The sequence below is a fragment of the Protopterus annectens genome, chromosome 2.part0 (genome assembly GCF_019279795.1).
Source record: "Protopterus annectens isolate FY-2018-M chromosome 2.part0, PAN1.0, whole genome shotgun sequence".
In the NCBI taxonomy this organism is placed as follows: Eukaryota; Metazoa; Chordata; order Ceratodontiformes; family Protopteridae; genus Protopterus; species Protopterus annectens.
This window is the reverse complement of record NC_056728.1, coordinates 39,346,130-39,366,375: the sequence shown is the minus strand read 5'-3', so window position 1 is coordinate 39,366,375 and position 20,246 is coordinate 39,346,130. Positions and strand designations below refer to the sequence as shown.

General features: G+C 35.6%; 1 protein-coding gene across 3 annotated transcripts in view; it reads right to left on the bottom strand.

Moving 5' to 3' along the window:
• COL6A3 (collagen type VI alpha 3 chain) overlaps window positions 1-20,246 on the bottom strand; it is a 739,239-nt gene that overhangs the window by 207,346 nt on the left and 511,647 nt on the right. For all 3 annotated transcript variants that reach the window (XM_044060522.1, XM_044060523.1, XM_044060525.1), the window contains 3 exons: window positions 17,225-17,260; window positions 12,116-12,178; window positions 2,139-2,201 (listed from right to left, as the gene is read on the bottom strand). In XM_044060522.1, the coding sequence (XP_043916457.1) occupies window positions 2,139-2,201; window positions 12,116-12,178; window positions 17,225-17,260 (162 nt within the window). The remainder of the gene's footprint in view (window positions 1-2,138; window positions 2,202-12,115; window positions 12,179-17,224; window positions 17,261-20,246) is intronic.

Sequence of the window (20,246 nt, the reverse complement as noted above, 5' to 3'; positions counted from 1 at the left end):
TTTTTTTGAATATTTTATGTCTTACAAACAAAACTTACAAAAATGATCTTAGTCAAAGTAGTTACCTAATGTGGGCAATATATTTAAAGAACTTGTCCTGCACCATTTGAAGATACTTTTATTCAAATTTCTGAACATTTTTTTCCCATTATAACATGAACATTTTGGAAATATAGTAATAGTGTGCAAACTTTCCAAGTGTTTTTATACAACAAACCACCAAAGAGATATAAAAATAGGTACCCAAAAGCTGGGTGCTGTGCAGACAATGTATACACAACATTGTGGTAATCATTTTTCATATAAATAATGGGATGTTATGGAGATTTTATTAATGTACTGTGTATACCACACTTTAACTATGGTGTGCCTTCAGTATGCATCCTCCACAATAAAGATTAAGGTGACCTCTCCAATGAACAATCCTTCTGGATGTAGGCAATCTCAATAGGAAATGGTTAAAGTTTTCAAAAGCCCCCTTCCCCTGTTTATAAGAACAAGATTACTGAAACAGTTTTTTAAATCATGTGACATAGGAGATTAAAAAAAAAGGATGCCATTTCTCACAGTGAGATTCATGACTACTATTACAGATGAGTTTTGTTTTAAATGAATTACTCACACATAACCATGGTTTACTCATGATCTAAGTAATTCTAAAGTACTAGTCAACCACTTGTGTACATACCATTTAGGGCCACTATTATAATAAAATGAAATCACAGTTTAATAAAGGTTACATAACTTGTATTTTTTTGTTTTCTTTTTCTTCCCCCCCCCCCACCGATTTGCACCCGTCCATCACTGGGCCTACCTGCTCATCCTTACTCTCCTGAATGGGCTGGGCCCAGAGTGGATCTTAATGGTATCCTAGGGGTGGTGGAAGCAACTGATTCTGCTGCTGAGGGGGGGTATTATGACTTTTCCTTACATCCCCATCCCTCCCCATCCCTGCATTCATCAACAACATCTGAGATCTAATCACCTCTGTAGACCACATTTCCCCTCACATATCATCATTGAAGAGAGTCATCCCTCCCACTTGGACACACACATCCCTCCCTGACAGAACCACAGACGCCCAGGCTGCTAATCCAACTCCAGTCACATAGGCCATAGTTAGGCCTTTATCCATCAGTGCCACAATGCTAGCTTATAAGTTGCAAGTTTATGGAGAGATTCAAGAAATCATTTGTTTAACAAAATTGGTGAAGTAATAATTGGTGTACATTTTCTGGAAGTTTTAAAGACATCTGTTAAAAAAACCTGCGCTTAAATCACAATTACTTGCTGAAGCTGTAATATGATTATGCTTTCTAACTTGCTTCTCTGTAGAGTGGTTTATTTTTTTTCTGTGCTAATGTAGCAGCAAAAAAAAAAGACAGGTATTATGTTACCAGTCAGAGATCACACATATTCTGTGGTACAGCAAAATCAGAGTTACAGTAATAAAGAAAAGGGGTTGTTGAAGCGCAGTACACCCAACATGGGTGTGTAGGGGTACTTACAACCTGCAAAAATGTTTCTAATCATAGTTTTTTGTAAAATGAGCAGCTTAGCATGCATTTTGTGAATAGGTAAATTCCAGCTGCCGTATATGAGATATAACGAGCAGGCAATTGTGATATGGGGTTCTGAGGAAGACAGTATATGAAGGAAATCCTTTATGAACAAACTCAAAGGTAAAGATCCATGAAAAATTCACAAATACATTAAAAAGACAAGCTGCAGTTCTTATGACTGGTAGGAAAATACACTGATAATTCTGTAGTATCTGATGCCTACTGAGCAGATATGAAATTGAGCTGACTAGAGATGAGCAAAGTACTCATACCAATGTCATTTCTATATGCTCTGTGGTCTACCAGATTCAGATTTCTGAATCACTGCCACACACATTGTAATATCAACCCATACTCAGACTTGAAATAATTCAACATCTAGTGTCCCAAAAGCTTTTGAAAATAAAATGCAATAGAAATGAAAACAGAGATTTAAAAGTACGAAGCAAAATTGATATAGCCTATCCACTGGAATTCAAACAAAGCAAATCATACTCCTTCTAAAATAAATAAATATTTATGACCACTGTAGTCTTGTTACATTAAGATCAAATATTAATGATAAAAAATTCTTACCCTTGGTCCTTTAATTCCAGCATTTCCTCGGATACCTGGACTGCCATCAGCTCCTGGTGATCCCTTCAAATAATTATAAAAAAGAAATCAGTGTTTTAATATTTTCTTTCCAATAATACTGTAGCAGCAGTTACAATTACAGCATTTATTTAATTAAAGGTTGCTATATTATGATCTCACCACATAACGTAATCCTAAAGCTATGCTGCTGCATTTTTACATTAACTTACAAATGTGCTGGCAATACTTTGATTTCTTGCTACTCTTCTCTATGTATACATATATATGTATATGCGCATGTGCGTACGCACACACACACACACACACACATATATATATATATACATATATATATATATATATATATATATATATATATAGATCTAGGATGTTTGCTTGAGTGTCCAAATCCATAATAACTGAACACACTTTAACAAAAGCGCTTTTATCGAAAAAGCACTTTCGTTAAAGCGTGTTACAAAAAAAAATAAAACACTACATTTTCATTTTAGCAGGGGGGCGAACTCCCCTACTTTAATATTCTCCCTCCAAGACAGCACAACAGTGGGGAAAAGGGAAATTTCCCTTACCTACACCATAGTACAGCCTCAGCAACAGGCATACTTACACGAAAATGCTTCTTCGGTGAAAAGCACTTTCGTGTAAGTCTGCCCAGCCGTTTGGGTTTCGGTCATTTGCTCACTTGAGCAAATGTCCTAGATCCATACACACACACACACACACACACACACACACACACACACACACACACACACACACACACACACACACACACACACACACACACAAACACACACACACACACACACATATATATCTATAAATATCTATACATTATATATATATATATATATATATATATATATACATTTTATATATATATATATATATATATATATATATATATATATATACATAAATATATATATATATATATATATATATATATATATATATATATATATATATATATATATAAACACACACACATACATAATGCATACATATATACATGCCTATATATATATATATATATATATATATATATATATATATATATATATATATTTATATATATATATATATATATATATATATATATATATATATATTTATGTGTATATATTTATGTGTATATATTTGTGTGTGTGTGTGTGTGTGTGTGTGTGTGTGTAAATATATATATATATATATATATATATATATATATATATATATATATATATATATATATATATATATGGGTCTACTATGGTTCATTGAAAACTCACTTGACTGACAATGACATTACTAGGACCACTTCACTGAAAGCTCACTTCACTGAAAACTCACTTGATTGAAACTCATTTTGGTGAAATTTATAAATGGCCTTTTTCCCACTATAGTGCGACCCTGGAGTTAGTATATAAAGTAAGGGGGGCGTGGGGGGCACAGCCCCCCACATTGGGTGGTGTGGCGGGTGAAGCCCCCTGCCTAACTTGGTTATATATTCTCTTTGGAAACAGTTATTTATTGCACTTGTTTCACTGTGTATAGTTTAAAATGTTTATAATATGTGGGGGACTGTGCCCCCCAAACCCCCCTTACTTTATATACCAACTCCAGGGTCGCATTACAGTGGGAAAAAGGCCATTTATACCTTTCAACGAAATGAGTTTCAAAGAAATGAGTTTTCAGTGAAGTGAGCTTTCAGTGAAGTAGTCCTAGTAAATTGTCAAGTGAGTTTTCAATCAACCGTATGTGGACTCTATCTGAAGTTCAATAAACTGCATTTTCCATGGGTAGAAGTAGACCAGTATATTATATAAAGATAAAGGGTAGTTTTTTTGTGTGAATAACATGGATAAAAAGTTGCATTCTTTCTCATAAACAGCATTGTTACTGGTTAATCTAGACATGTTTTTGTTATTCACACAAAAAAACTACCGTTTATCTTTAATAAACTCAGTTAGAACTCAGATCACGAATGACAGACCCACTACTTTCAAGCCAATTGTTACACATGGTTTTACACAAACCCGTACTACACACAAAGGTTTTAAAGATTCCACACACACTCTTAGTTTTACTCTACCTATGTGTAGGGATTTAAGTGAACTCATGCTTGTTTTACTTAACAATTGGAAAATTTTACTTTGTGACCCAAACATTAGAACCAGTTTAGGCTCTGAACCTATGTTTTTGTATAAAAGGACTAAGACCCTGAAATCTTTCTTTGAAAACAATGACAATCAATTTAATTTAACAACTGTACTTAATATGGCTAAACCTAAAGGAATGCACAAATGTGGGAAATGCGTATGTTGTAAATACATTCTTAAGGTCGATGCCTACACTTTTCCACATTGCAATGTTACAGTATCCTTCAACAAAAGGTTTGATTGTAATTCTACTATGGTTGTGTATTGCGCAGTCTGTTCCACGTGTTCTAATTTTTATATTGGTAAAACTGTCAAGAGATTAAGTGACAGAATAAAGGAGCACTGTGGTGCCATTAGGAACAATGACCATTTTAATGCTCTGAGTAAACACAGTGCATTGTGCAATGGGTTCAGGTCTTTTAAGTTTATAGTACTAGAGAAAATTGAAGTTTTCTTTGGGGATGCTGACTGTAAATTACAGCTACAAGAATTAAAATGGCAGAATTTCTTCCAGGGTTAAATGAGTCTCTTAATTTAAGATGTGCCCTCAACTGGTTTCAATACGGATGAATATTTCCTATAGGGGGGCCCCTTACTGTTTTATGTAAATGTATTTTTACAATGGTATACATAGGATCCATTTTATGTAAATACATGCAGAGGGTCTTGGTGTTCATCTAAACAGCTCTCTTGCCATAGCATTTTCTTTACAGCACAACATTAAGCATATGTATTAATGTACAGTTTGTTGTTTACTACTACTGGTTCACTTGTTTATATGTAAATATTCATGAGCTTAGTTTTGTTTTACATGCCTTGTCCGTTGACATTTGATCCATTCTGAAGAGGTTCCGATACTGAATAAAAGGAACGAAAGCTAAAGGAATCACTGTGGGTTGCATTTTTCCGTCTTTCATATTTTTTACTTTTATTTTGCCATCAGAAGTTTCAAATGCATATATATATATATATATATATATATATATATATATATATATATATATATATATATATATATATATATATATATGTGTGTGTGTATATCTACACACACACACACACACACACACAAAAATATAGGGTTCCTATTATATAATCAAAGACACCATCCTTTGAATGCGTCTTGATCAAACTTGAAAGCACGAAACAGCAAAATAGTGAAGCAGATTATAAGGGATTTCTTTCCCTGAAAAATAAATCGCTTGGCTGCCCCCATTACTTTGCCGTTTTCATCACTGTAGTGCGATCTCGGAGTTGGTATATTTAAGAAGAGGAGGTTTGGGGACCACTTTATGAATTGTTTTGAAGTTTATTTTTTTTAATTTTTTTATTTATTTATTTTTTGTGGAACAGCAATTTTTTCCCCTGGGAAAAAAAATCGTTGTTCCAAGTGTTCAAGATTGTAAGCTTTCACTTACATGGGGTTGGTAAATCAGCATTCACTTTTTTAAGGGTTCGCTGATTTAATATAGCCCCCAAATATATACACATATATGTATATATATATATATATATATATATATATATATATATATATATATATATGTATCGATACAGATAAATAAATACATATATATATGTATATATATATATATGTATATATATGTATATATATATATATATATATATATATATATATATATATATATATATATAGATAGATAGATATATATGTATAACACAGGTCCCCATCAGATCACTGTGCCTTTTCTTAGCTACCTGGTTGAGGCTGGTCTTAATTAATTCTTCAGGATAGTGTCTATCCAGGAAGAGATATTTGAAGAAATCACATTCTTTTTTGAACTCCAGATCTTCATTGACAATGCAACAGAGTCTCACAAACTGCCCTTTGACCATGTTTTTTTCATAAATGTGGGTTGTTAGCTAGTAAAGTCTAAGTAATTTTTTGCTGAAGGTGTCTTTCCTATGAATGGTGGAATTAACTTTTTTGGTTTTGCTGTCTAGGGTGAGGGTGATGTCCAGGAAATGGACTGTGCTTCCCATGCCTGAGGAGGGAACATTAGGGGAATTATCCTAAGCAACTGGAACATCATTCAAACCAATGCAGTGAACTCAGCAGAGCAGTTGGACCCATGCCACCCTTCTGTATTAAAAATACCAAGTCCCTCAAAAAGTTACTCGAAACAAAGGAAAGCTCAAAGCGGCTCCAATAGGCGAACTACCAGGCATGAACTCCTTTTTTGACCAGCTGTTGGATTCTAGAATATTTGTTCTATTTATCATTATTATTATTATTATTATTATTATGTTTTCAATGTAACTGTTATTGTTTGAAATCTCCTCACTATAAAGCATGGGCTGGTGTGGTGTTTACTCATAATTTTAAACTGACGATGCCAGGAGGCGAAATCGGTCACCGATCTGTGTTTTTCTTCAGTTGAGCCGAATGGCTGCATGATGGAGCTACCTGAATGTTTGTTCCGTCTAACATTGAAAGTACTTTGGTACCTCTAAAGTGCTTTTTGTGTCTTATTACTTCATTTGATATTGGATTTAATATTTTGAGTGCTGGAATTTCTTTTTTGGAACTTTGTATTGAACTCCGTGCACCATTTTTTGGCGACGTGCACTTGATTCTTTTGGTGTGTGTGTGTGTGTGTGTGTGTGTGTGTGTGTGTGTGTGTGTGTATGCGCGAATGTATTTATGTAATATTTGTTTCCCACCAAATGTTTTTATCGTGTGCTAGTTTTGGTGAGAAATTCTTCAGTAGTGAAGTAGGTTGATTTATGCTATAATCAAACTTCAAGAGGTAGACTTTAGCTTAATTCAATTATGTTCCCTTCCTCACAGTTCTGCAACACTAAAATTAGTTTATTTACGTTTTGGTGTGAGTGGGCAACCCCTCCCCCCATGTAAAACAAATCATCTGTATGGATGTGTATGATTGCAAAGGTAATACTATTGTTTACATTTGTGATCAGTTTGTTTAGGCAATTTTTTTATTTTAGTTTCCATAGATGAGCTTGCTTGATGTGTTGTGGTTCAATAATACTCTTACATATGCATGCGCATGTGTGTATATATACGTATATGTATGTACATGAATATATAGACTTCTGTACCATGTAGTTTATGTAGGCTTCTACTCACACACCAGACTTGAATATAAGTTTGGGCAAACAGCCACGTTAAGGGAGTGGAATTTTAGGGTTAGGGACTGGGAAGGCAGTTTCAGGTTTAGGGAGTGTGGGCAGTTTTAGGGTTAGGGAGTAACTGGAGAATTTAGAAATAGGGAACAGGGACTAGAGTTTTAGGTTTAGGGAGTGATTAGTGAATTTGAAGAGGGGGAGTAGATATTTAGGGTAAGGGAACAAGGAGTCAGGATGGGAACTGTGTTGGAGTTTTAGAGTTTCAGTTCTACAAGGGCTATAGTTTTATTCATCTGGATGTTGAGAGGGCGATGTAGAAACCGAAAATCAAGCTTTTTCGAGCTACTGTCAGCAAGCAGATGTGTTGTGAGCTACTAGCACACAAGCTCTTGTAGTTGGCTCCTTACTGGTCAGATATTAGTATTCATGATTTTCTTTACTGATGATCAATTCCACTTTGTCAAAAGCCATAGATAAAACAGATACTCAGTGAAAGACAAATACGTTCATAGCTTCTTCCCTTAGGTTATTATGAGAACAAATGTAATTATAGTGGCCATATGCAGTGGGTCACCCCCTGAATAGGGGAAGTGGCAGCTTTTGACTTTCCACAGAAGAATTTTTGTTTTGATTGCTACCCATAATATCTGTGTGTCTTGACCGCACTGGCTTTGATGGAGCTGGTTGTCAATATGCTGTCATATGTCACCAGAAAGGATTCGTAAAGGGGCCATCATTCGTAAAGCTGAACCATGAAAATATACATGTTGAGACCACAATTCAAATGTCCTCCCAAAAACAGACACCTCTGTATCAGGCATCAATTCTACCTATTAGGAAGCATGCCAGCTAATCATCAGCCAATCTACCCAATGCAAGTAGGTCTAACAAAATGGGACAAAACAGCTTTGGCAAACCTCAGAGGTAATTTCCCCCTCTATTCTCACACAACCAAATGTATATATAACTACTCCAAGGTCCCACAACAGTGGAGAAAAAGAGAAAACTCCATGGTCACAGAATTTGTTTCTACACTTTCCATTCAATCTCTCAGCAGTTGAAGAAATGTCTGTCAACAGATCGACTTGCTCTGTCCTATTTTCCACTTAATCAATTAAAGTAAAACAGTTTTGCATGTTTTCATCTAAATTACTTTTCAGTAACTATACTAGCTACTGCATCAAAAATTAAATCTAAATATAAATACATTCTACATTGTGGTTGTCCTTTGAGTAGTAAATATTTTCTAGCTCACTTCAGCAAAATGAGCAGCTCACATGTTTTAACCACTTAATTTTGTAGTGCTATGAGTCAACAAAGTGTGATTCTTCAAAATGGCAAGAAAATGTTTATATTTTAAAATTAACCCCACTTTCGTCATTTTCTAATCTGATCTTTTTTTTACATCGTTGGATTTAACTGTCTTCCAATAAACTGTGAACATTTATCCATGAATAGCCAAAACAGCAATCATAGAACTGCAAACAGATGTTTGTCTGAAATATTTTTTTTTTCTTAGTAGTCAGCCCCCTTCACCAACACCTCACCACTCATTATTTTCTTTGTCACTATTATTAGCACTAGTAGTGCTGGGCCGATGGCATAATTTGACAGAATATTTTCATACGCAAATGAACAACACAGATAACACAGTACTTTGAGAACAGGACACAATTTAATAAAGACTAGTCTAAATGAGAAAGAAAGCTGAAAAATAAACTCATTTACTACTGAACAGCCATCAAAGAAACAAAAATTAATACAAATAATAGTATTTTACTAAGGGACACCCCCATACCTCTTAATGTGAAGGATACACTCTTCACCCTTATCCTAGTCTGCATTTGCAAAACCTTGGAAAATGAAAAGTATTAGCATTGGTGGATTACTTCCCACACACTCTTGACATATTCCAAAATTGTCAAAAGCAGAGTCTGGTTTCCTGTTTTTGGTTTTTTATATATATATATATATCGATGAACACCCAGAACAAAAACTCAATGTAAATAAAACAGTAAACCCAAATATGGAAGGAGCAGTATCTGCTGTTTGCAAATAGCAGAAGATGCAAAATGTCACACAAAAACAAACGTGGCCGATCTCTGAAGAAGCGGTGGGATTCACCGCGAAAGCGCTCATTCTTTATTAAACCATAGTATTTATTTTTGACAACTCTTGCATTCAGACTTGGTTTGTCGGCCACGTTTGTTTTTGGATTTATTGGTACTACTATATACAGGAGCAGTGTCTCATTCATTGTTATAACTCGTTTGGCTTGTGAGTTGGACTATCAAGCTACACAATCCTAAGGCTTTTCAGGAACTGAGAATTGGCTGTTTATACCGCTTTGCATCTTATTTGTAATTTTGTGTGACATTTTGCATCTTCTGCTATTTGCAAACAGCAGATACTGCTCCTTCCATATTTGGGTTTACTGTTCTATATATATATATATATATATATATATATATATATATATATATATATATATATATATATATATATACATATATATATATATATATATATATATATATATATATATATATATATATACATATATATATATATATATATATATACATATATATATATATATATCAGAAAAAAATCCCAAGATATGAAGACAGGCACACTATTAAAGATTCCGCAAGTCTGTTTTTTATTCCAATTCCACAAAAATGTATTGTGTAAGCGCATTTGTAAAAAAAATTGCTTCCTCAGACACATCATAAACACTTAATAAAAGACTCAGTTTTTATACCATACCTAAGCAACACAAACCAGTTTCCCTCCAAATTGTAGAAAATTATGTGTTGTTTAATTCTGTACATAATTCATCCAGTGCTTCTTCACTACCCTTCCACCCAATAAACAGATCATCCACAAAGTGTCTGTATATCCTGATCTGTGTATTCCCTTTTGAGTGTATAAGATGGTGTTCCCACTCATCCATTACCAGGTTGGCATAAGACAACTAGTGCCCATGGCTACTCTAGCTATTTGCCTGTAACACTTGTCATTGAAGAGAAAGATGTTATGCTCTAAAATTATTTCCAACAACATAAATAAAAAAATCTATTTGACGGTTCTGATGCTTTCCATGTCTCATAAGGCATGCGTTCACCATTTCTAGTCCGTCAGAATTTGGTATACATGTAAAAAGAGACATGACATCCAAAGTCACTAACCAGTCAAATTTCTTTCCCTCTGAACCTCCACATATTTCATGTATGTCATTAAGAAAATGTTGAGTATCTCTAAGTATAGTAGGGCACTCATGGAACACCACTTTCAACTGTTTATCTATATAAATAGAAATTGGCTGTAATAAGCCAGCCTGCTCCTGCCATTTTCGGTCTGAATTTCGGACGTGTGAGGTTTTTATGGATTTTGGGTAGTCCGTGTATTCAGGGTATTAAGGGTTTCTCAACATGATAAAACAGACCTTTATTAATAACACCCATTTGCATACTTTCCTGCAGAGTTCTGTTAATACTTTCATACCTGTCATAAGCAATGTCCGATGAGACAATTTGATAAGTATGAACATCCGCTAACATCAACAGCATTTCAGTATTATAGTACTCAGAGTCTAAAACTACTACTGGTCCTCCTTTGTCTGAAGGATGTACAATGGATTTTTAGGCTCGGAGCCCAGAGAGGGTATGGGCTGAATGATACACTATCCCTCTTACCTGTCTTAAGAAATAAGAATATTAAGAAATGAGTTTACATGACATAGGTTTTATGAAAACGTTTTATAATTATATGTTTTAGCATGTTATTGAACTTGTATTTTATGTTAAATTGATTAATTATATGAATAAACAATGGTTTTAAATATATATGTACCTTTAAATATTTTGGAGGAAACTGATTTGTGTTGATTAGGTATGTTATAAAAAATGAGTCTTTTATTAAGTGTTATGATGTGTCTGAGGAAGTAATTTTTTACAAAAGCACTTAACACCGTACATTTTTGTGGAATTGGAATAATAAACAGACTTGTGGAGTCTTTAATAGTGTGCCTGTCTCCATATCTTGGAATTTTTTCTGATTTTTTGCTCACTTTGGTTTGGGACGTTTTTTTGCAAAACAAATATATATATATATATATATATATATATATATATATATAGAGAGAGAGAGAGAGAGAGAGAGAGAGAGTGTGTGTGTGTGTGTGTGTGTGTGTGTGTGTGTGTGTGTGTGTGTGTGTGCATGCATGTTTGTACATAAATATATACTTCTGCAATGAAGTGTAGTTCAGTTCTCCACAACTTTCAAGGTTCTCTTTGAAGCTGTTCTTGAAACAGCTCAATGGCTGAATGGTTAATTTTTGTCTCACAGTTCAGTGTTTCAATACAACCACTTGTCATTGTCTGTGTGGAGTCTGCAACATCCCACCATGTCTGCATGGGATTTAATTTGTTCAATTTCGTTTTACCTGCCAAAATATGCCGGTTGACTGGTGCCCATAACTGTCCATATAATTTTCCATGTAGTTTTCCCCTTGTGTATCAGGCTATGGTTATAAAGGGTCCAGAAAGGACCAAGGACCAAGTCACTTACCAAGAAAGCAAATAAATTAAAAAAATTAAATTGAAATTCCTAAAAATAAATATATATATATATATATATATATATATATATATATATATATACACACACACACACACACACACACACACACATCACACTAACCTGTGAGCCTCTGTGTCCTTGCTCTCCTGCTGATCCCCGAGGTCCTGGACCTCCTGGGTTTCCCTGAAAAGGCAAACAAAAAAAGGCAGCTGAGAAAAAAGTATAATTTTGTAATGATTTGGAATGAATCATTATCATATCCTGAACATTATCGGTACCCACATGATCTACATGCTGCCATTTATTTTCACTAATGGCTCACTCTGTTTCACAGAATTTTAAAATATAAGAGGTTCTTGAACTGTTGTTAACTATAATAACAATAACAGACTAAAACACTGGATCTGGTGTATACTTCTAAACTTGCTGTGAGAATAATGTATGTGGTGAATACTTAGACCAAAAGCATCACAGACATGGAACATAATGCATAAGTGTATGATACAGAAGAAAAGCTGGTGTTGTGCAATCATACTGAATCATGAAAAAAACATTAATAAGACAGTAAGAAAGCTTCACAGCTGAAGGACTACAATTCAGAAGGGGTGTAAATAGCTGATATGCCACTATACATAATAAGGTGCTCAGACAGTTAATTCTGCTCAAACAAAACAGCATTAAAAACTCAACAGGCATCATGGTGCTGAAATAATTCTGGTGGATCGCTACCACAAGAATGCAAGGGGTAGTGTCTCTCCGTTTCTGCTCCATGCTTCATATTCCAACATCCTTCCCAGCATGGCATCTTCCTCTCCTTTTCCTTCATAGAGGCTGAGGGTATTCCTTCAATACCTTCACCTTTCCTATGTCTTCCATGATGTCCTCCATATCCTTACTTAACCTACTGATGTCTGCCCTATTCCTCCTTTATCATATATACCTAAAAAGCCAAAGATCCTTCTTTACAACTTCTCGGAACTCTCTTTTTACTTGGGCATTTGCTTCTCTCACCTTCTTCATCACCACTGTTTGTTTGTACTGCATCACCGCCACAATCTCCTTTCGACCTTCTAAATTCCCTGCCTTTTTGCAGGAATCACTAACTTCACCTTCTTGTGAAACCATTTTGGTTTCCTCATTTTTTTTCCTCCATTTCTGCTACTTCCTCAAAACCTTGTCTGGAGCCCTGAGTACTCTTTGCTTGATACATTTGATTATATTACCCATTCATTCAATTTGCCACCAGACCCTAACTTCTTTGACCCTCTCACCAGCTCAGCATAATGCATTCCTCTAAAATTCTGTATCAACTTTTCATCTATGGATTCTTGCCCTTCTCTCCCACTCCAAACCACACTGTGACATGATTATTGTTGGTTAACAGTGTCTTCAAATGGACATCCCTGATAATCTCTTTTGGGTTTAGAACTATATACAAAATTCAATCATTTCTGGTACAGTCCTTCACAAGTTTGTTGAAGCCACCATGGATTTCATTGAAAAAAATCACTGTAACATTGGATGTGGGCAAATCTGTTCACATAGCATAACTGAGGTCTTTGATACCACTCAACACTCAGACATTTTAGAAAAGCTAACCCAATTTGGTGTAAACCTTGATCACATGACGTGGCTAAAGCCTTTCATTATATTCCATACTCACTCATTTTAGGCATACTAATCCAGCTTAGTGTAAAGCCTTATATAATCTACTGGATAGCTAACTGGCTCCCAGACGGAACCATGCAAGTTAGGAGTGAAGGCACGCTCTTGTCTACAAGGCTTGATACTAGAAGGGTGCTTAAGGGCTCAGTACTGTGGCAACTCTTATTTGATATTCACTCCTTTGACATCAAAGCCAGTGTTAAATGCCTTTGCCATACTCAGTTTGCAGATGACTGCAAACTTGGGGCCACCATCAACTCTCCAGAGGACTAGCAGATCCTACAAGAGGGACTAACACAATCAAACAAATAGTGCTAACACCATAGTCTAAAACTAAATGCTAAAGAGTACAGTATCAGGTCCTTCTGAAAATGTAAGCATCAATGAATTTAGCATATACATTACACACACTCCACCCCAAGACTATTATGATTATTACAGACCTTGGAATGTTTGAAGACAGTAAGCTCTCCTTCAACAGCCATATATGATTCTTAAAATATGGTGTCTAGCCCAGCTGGCTACTAAAGGTATATCTTCCAGGTCCAAGGATGTTATCATTCCTTCTATTCCAAATTTATCAGGCCTATAATAGATCGTAATGCTGCTTTGGGCATGCTCCTGTCGTTCCATGGCCTACATGCGTCACCTTAAAGCTATAGCTTTTTTTTTTTATCTCATACATACTCTTGTGCGATAATTTTTGTCAAGCCTATAAGACGTCAAAAGACCCTGCCATGCCTTATTTCTTACATGTATGCAAAACACATGTCTCAAACACCTGCATAAGAGACCTGCAACTCCATCACGACATAAGATACACCTCTCAAATAATTCTGCTCTTCTGGCAAAGACTTATCCTTCATATTAAACAAAATAACTTCCAAACTCTATTCATAAACAACCTGGATGAACAGACAAATAACCATAAATGCACCCCGGGTCTGCACCTATGATCCCTTATGACAATGAGTATCACATACAAGCCCAGGCTATATAACAACTTATGAACCTAACACTTCTTACTCCTCCCACATCCTGGAGCTCAGACTCTCACAGTCTTCTCTTGTCAGACGTAAACCCCCACGGTATGAACTTCTTCCTTCCATCCCACTCCTTTATTCTCTACATCAGCCTCTCATTCTACACCCTTAACATGTTTGCAGGCTGATACACTAAACTGACCTTTATTGATCTGACTTCACAGTTGATGCCCTCCTTTATGCAACTCAGTAATCTAGCTTCATCCTTCTTTCTGCTACTCCTAAACAACCCATACTTTGAGTTACCTATAATATCTACCTTCTCTTCTCACATCACTACATGCAGCCTCCTGTTTTTTTTTTTCTTACTCAATGCCTTGCATTATCTAGTAGTACTATACAACCATACCATGCATTACCCATGGATTCCTGCCATATTTTCTCAAAATATTATTCCTGCTGCCTTCTGTCTCAGTACCTACCTCCCTTTCAGGTTGTGGAGCACATACTTCCCCTTTCATCTTACTCTGTAGGTAATGTCATTGAGTTGATACTTTCTAACCAGGCTCTAAGCTCCATTGTCCAATCTGGCCTAAGATAAATGCTGTCTCTGGCATCCTTCTATCAGTCCCAAGCCTTGTTCACTGGTTGAGCTAGTCATCACACACCTTATTTTCAGGATGCTGGCTGGTGGTAAAACACTTCACAGAATTCTGCTTCAAACTCCCTATCTTCGCAGCTCTCTGTCATGTCTTTGGCCCTACATGTTACAACCTCTTTCACCTCCTCTGACAAGTCACACTGGTATATCTCAAGTACAAATGGTGCTGTCTTTTGGGTTAGATAATCTATGTGAATGTGAATATACATACCACATTAAAAGACAAGGAAGAGTCCTACATTCAGCATGGTACAGGAGATGGTATTTAGTAAAGAGACTTCCATAAATATTTTGGCCGTCTCAGCATAATACACTAATAAATACAACAGTAGCAAATATCAAAAGCAGCAATGCAAAACTTGGGAAGGCAGCTGTGAATAAGGCAATATCCTGAATGCAGCCTGATCTGTCTACTTCACAGAGGCTCTAGCATCACAGAGGGATGTATTACTTGATTTGCAGAATGTAAAATGAAGCATAATGCTGTACAAATCTCTGATACTAGTTATGACACTACAAATAAAGTGTGCTCCCTCAAAATGTCACATATTATGAAATAAAATATGCTTATACAATTAAGAATACATAAAGACAGAGTGGAAAGGTCTACTTAGCCCATTGATAAGAAAAAGATGAGTAGAGGTTGGGAATGACATAATGGTTAAGGTGTTAACCTTAAAGACCCACAGTACAGGGTTTGATTTTCACCTTTGAGAGAAACTGGATAAGCTAAAAATGGTCCACAAAGGCAGCTAGCCTAGTGCTTACATATGACCTTGTGAACCTATGAGGAAGATGAAGCACTCAAGGGCTAGCTTTCCTTCTCAGTGTGATGAGAGCTTATACTCCAGGAAGAAACTTTAGACCAACATGATTGTATATTTAGGCATACCTGCACGGATGCACTGCATACTCACAAGCACATCCATCTATGAGGATACTGGGAACCAGCAATTTAAGAAATCATTTAATCAGTCAGCTTGTTAGTCTAGAAGCAAGTCATTCATCTGCACAGCAGATAACAGGGGTTCAGAAAGAAACCTACAGCACTGGAGATACTGACAGGGATAGAAAGATTGAAGTAGTTACTGGTGTGTTTACCTATTCATAGATTTATCACTGCGCACATTATCCCCCCCCTAGATGTCAGGGACTTTGTAAAACATAAATAGCTGTATTAATATGGTGAGAGCTCAGCAGTCATTTTAGCACATTCTGATGTGTTAGCACATTCTAATCACTACTGCTACAGAACTGCACCAGCCACTGTGTGGATGAAGACTTGCAATCCTTCATCTCCTTCCTAATGAAACCTTAATGGGGAGCAGCTAGACAGTCTGCTGCAAATGAAATCAGGGAGCCCACCTGGCAACTGTCACATTGGAAATCTGCTTCTGAGAAACATGGAATAGTTACTGACAGGAATTAGGGCAAGATGTTGGTGGTACCTGAAGAATCCACAATGGGAAACTTGGGAAGAAACAGAAGAAAAAGAAATTCTCATATCTGCATATCTGGCAGGTCGAATATGGGCCCAGATGTTTACCCAGCTGTCACCCATTCTGGGTGGGTAGAAGGCAGAAAGATTGCTATGGAGGACTAGTCAGCCTGAGACTAATGAGGAATAGTCACTAATCTACTCTCTGCATTGAATTTCAGCTTTCCAGGTGAATTTGATAAATACTGCTCAATTCTTGATGGAATCCTTTTTAGACTGTGCTGTGAGCTAACACTCAGCAAAATGAACTGAACTGTCAAGACAAATGCATAACATTGTTGATTTTATTGCACTACAATTGCCTCCTGGAAGTCATAATTTCATTTAAGCAGTGGAAAATGTGAAAAAAAAAAAAGAAAAACTGGGGAAAAATCAGTATAATACACACACAGCAACAAAATTTGAGGTAGATTAATACTTACTTTTGCTCCCGAAAGTCCTCTTCGACCAGCAGGTCCCTAATAAAAATATAGAAAATAATTTTATTAAACAAACAATTTTACTGTTGAGTTTGCCCCATATAAACAGCTGTGTTTACACTTCTAATGTCACCTAAATGATTGCTATAGAGTACCTAATTATACTGGGAAGTTAATCAACATTTTAAAGAACTGAAACAAATGATAGTACAGCAAATACAGATGGATACAGTGGTTCGAATTTGCCTTCCATGTTACAACACTTGACTTAAAACTATCTGGAAATGTATTTATTTACAATTCTGTAGGAAAACAGTGCAGAACTGCTGTCTACCTTAACAAGACAATGTTGCAGAATGGAAATATTAATATTGTGAGCCCCACAAAACACAATAAATACTTTACATGATTCAACACGTAGTTAACAAAATTCTGTAAAATTAGGATGACAGATGCTAGCAATTTAGTCCATCTTTTCACTTGCATTTAAACAAACCTAATTGATGATGCAGATTATAACTGATGACCAAGTAACAGCTTTGCCAAATAATTTTATTTATTTTTGAGTATCTGAAATCATATCATCATTCAAGGTATGCCCAACACAGTTGCACTTTGGATGAAAAAAGTATTAATGCAGAGACAGTTCAGGACTCCATGGCATGCTATAATCCCTGCACATCTACCTGCACAGACAACAGAAAATACAGGGCGTTACTTTTTGTTTGAAAACAAATTTGTTTGGCCATTTGATTTTGTGTGTATTGTTTTGAGAACAGCTGTTTTGCAAATGCAGGCGTGCTATGAAGTCTGTAACTTGTATTTGCTGCAATATAGCTATTTCTGTCTAAAATACAACCAGATTATTATTTATTGTTGGTCATAATGATTAACACATAGGTGTTTTCTGCCCTGCATTGTCCCCAGACAATATTTCACCTTTTTCTAAACCTGGTCTTCACTTCATATGTACTTGGCTACAAAAACTTCAACATATTATGATTTGGAGATTTTTAAAAAAAAATCATAGAATGTCCTGATACACTTCAGAGGTATAAAAGCAATATAAAGCAGCACTTTTCCATTATTTCTGTAATTTTTTGTCAGTTATAATTTTACATTATTGTAATGCAACCACAATTGCTAGCTTGTCAGCAGTGTAATAAAGTAACACATGAGATATAGTTTGCATACCAAGATTTTATATGGGAATACTACAATTTGTCATTCAACAATCTGGTGTACTTTGAAATGTTGGCCTTATGTATCCAATGTTTGTAAGGCTGTCAATTTATTGCAATGGCTACTGGTTTGTTGGCAGTGTCTTAAGTACTTTCTTCAAGGTTAGATGATTCAATGAAGGAGGAAAGGTGAATGTTTCTTTTAATTATTTTTACATTTTCTCCAAGTTTGTGGGACCTCAGAGGTAACGTATTTAAAGATCAGGGTGTGGGGTCAGCAAAAATGCTTTTTATGAGGTTTGTGCAATGTAGTGCTTGTTGGTCCCTTGTGCATAGTTTTTCTAATCCTTTAGTTTTGATATTTTGAGTCTTTCTTTTCTGAGACTCAGTGTTTCAAGTCCTTTTATACTCTCCATTAACTGTTTAGTACCCTGACCCATCCATTACCTTTACTTAGGATTTCTTGTCAGGCAGCATCTCCATGAGTATACAAAATTAAGTTTACAGCCTTGAAATGACATATTATATACACATATTTAGATGTGTGCTTTCACGTGTTCTTAATGTATACAAATACAACCTCATTTGAGAAATACAGACTGCAGGATATGCTTAGTCTGCTCACCTGTCTACCTTTTGTGTATCCACAGTCAGATTTATCCAAAGAGTTCTCAACAACTGACCTACAAAATAATGTTGTGTGTCTGTTCGCTTTATTCTTCTATCACATCTTTGGAGTCAAGTTCTCTTCTGGTAGGCTGCTTCATCACTTCATCACTCAGTGTATGAAAAACTTCCTGGCAATATTGTATGATAACTTCTTTATCCACTCTCTTCAAATCATGCTCTGTTCTCACATATTACATTAGTTCTGAATTATTTCATCCTCTTGTAGTTTATACAATTCTTTCAAACAATCAAGCATTTTGTTAATACTGTCTTTCATCGTGACTCCTCATGTTTCTTTTTTTTTTTTTTTTTTTTTTTATGTTTCTTTATCAGTGTTGTGTAGCTTGGGATACAGGCCCGGTACCATGCTATCATCTTGCTTTGATCTGTTTCCATCCTTTCAACAGCTGTCTCTAGCTCTGTACGGTACAATCATATCAACTCCCTATATAAAGTGTGATGTTGGCAGGCTGACTGACAAAAAAGTATCCCTAAAAGGTGCCAATGTAATTTCTATTAAAACTGTTGACTTTGGTGATTTAGTACTGCAGACATGTGATAAACATTAGTGTGCTGTTTTATTAATGGCTAGACATCCAATTACTCTTGCAGCTTACATGATTAGTTGCTGCTACCTGTGCTGACTTACCACTACCTGCAAAAGTATACTTATGGCTATATAATTGAATTGCAATGTGCTAACATGCTGAGAGTACTCAATGCAAGCAGCTAGTAAGCCAGGTTGAAATTTCATGGTGCTCAGGAAGTAGAAACAAGCATGCATAAGCCTCATTAAAATATTAAATCTCGGCTATTATTCAACTAGGACCACAGCAACTGTCTGTACAAAATGTGATGCTGAACAGCTGGCTGCATTCTTTGTTTCCTTCTGCTTTAACTGGGAAAAAAAATCTGTGATGCTAATTCTGAGATCCTTGGCATGTTCATAGTATCATGTTTCTTTTTAGTCTCCACTTCTTCTTATGCAATATATATATATATTTTTAATTTCCCCTACAACTGCTTGCCTTTTTCACAAAACTGTGATGCCTTTTTGATAACTGGCATTTCTCTGCTGCTTTTATGTATCAATTTCTTACTCAAATGATACAGCTTTCTTAAAGAAGAGCATGTTTGATTCATTTATCATAAAATCTCCCTGCTTACTTTTGACT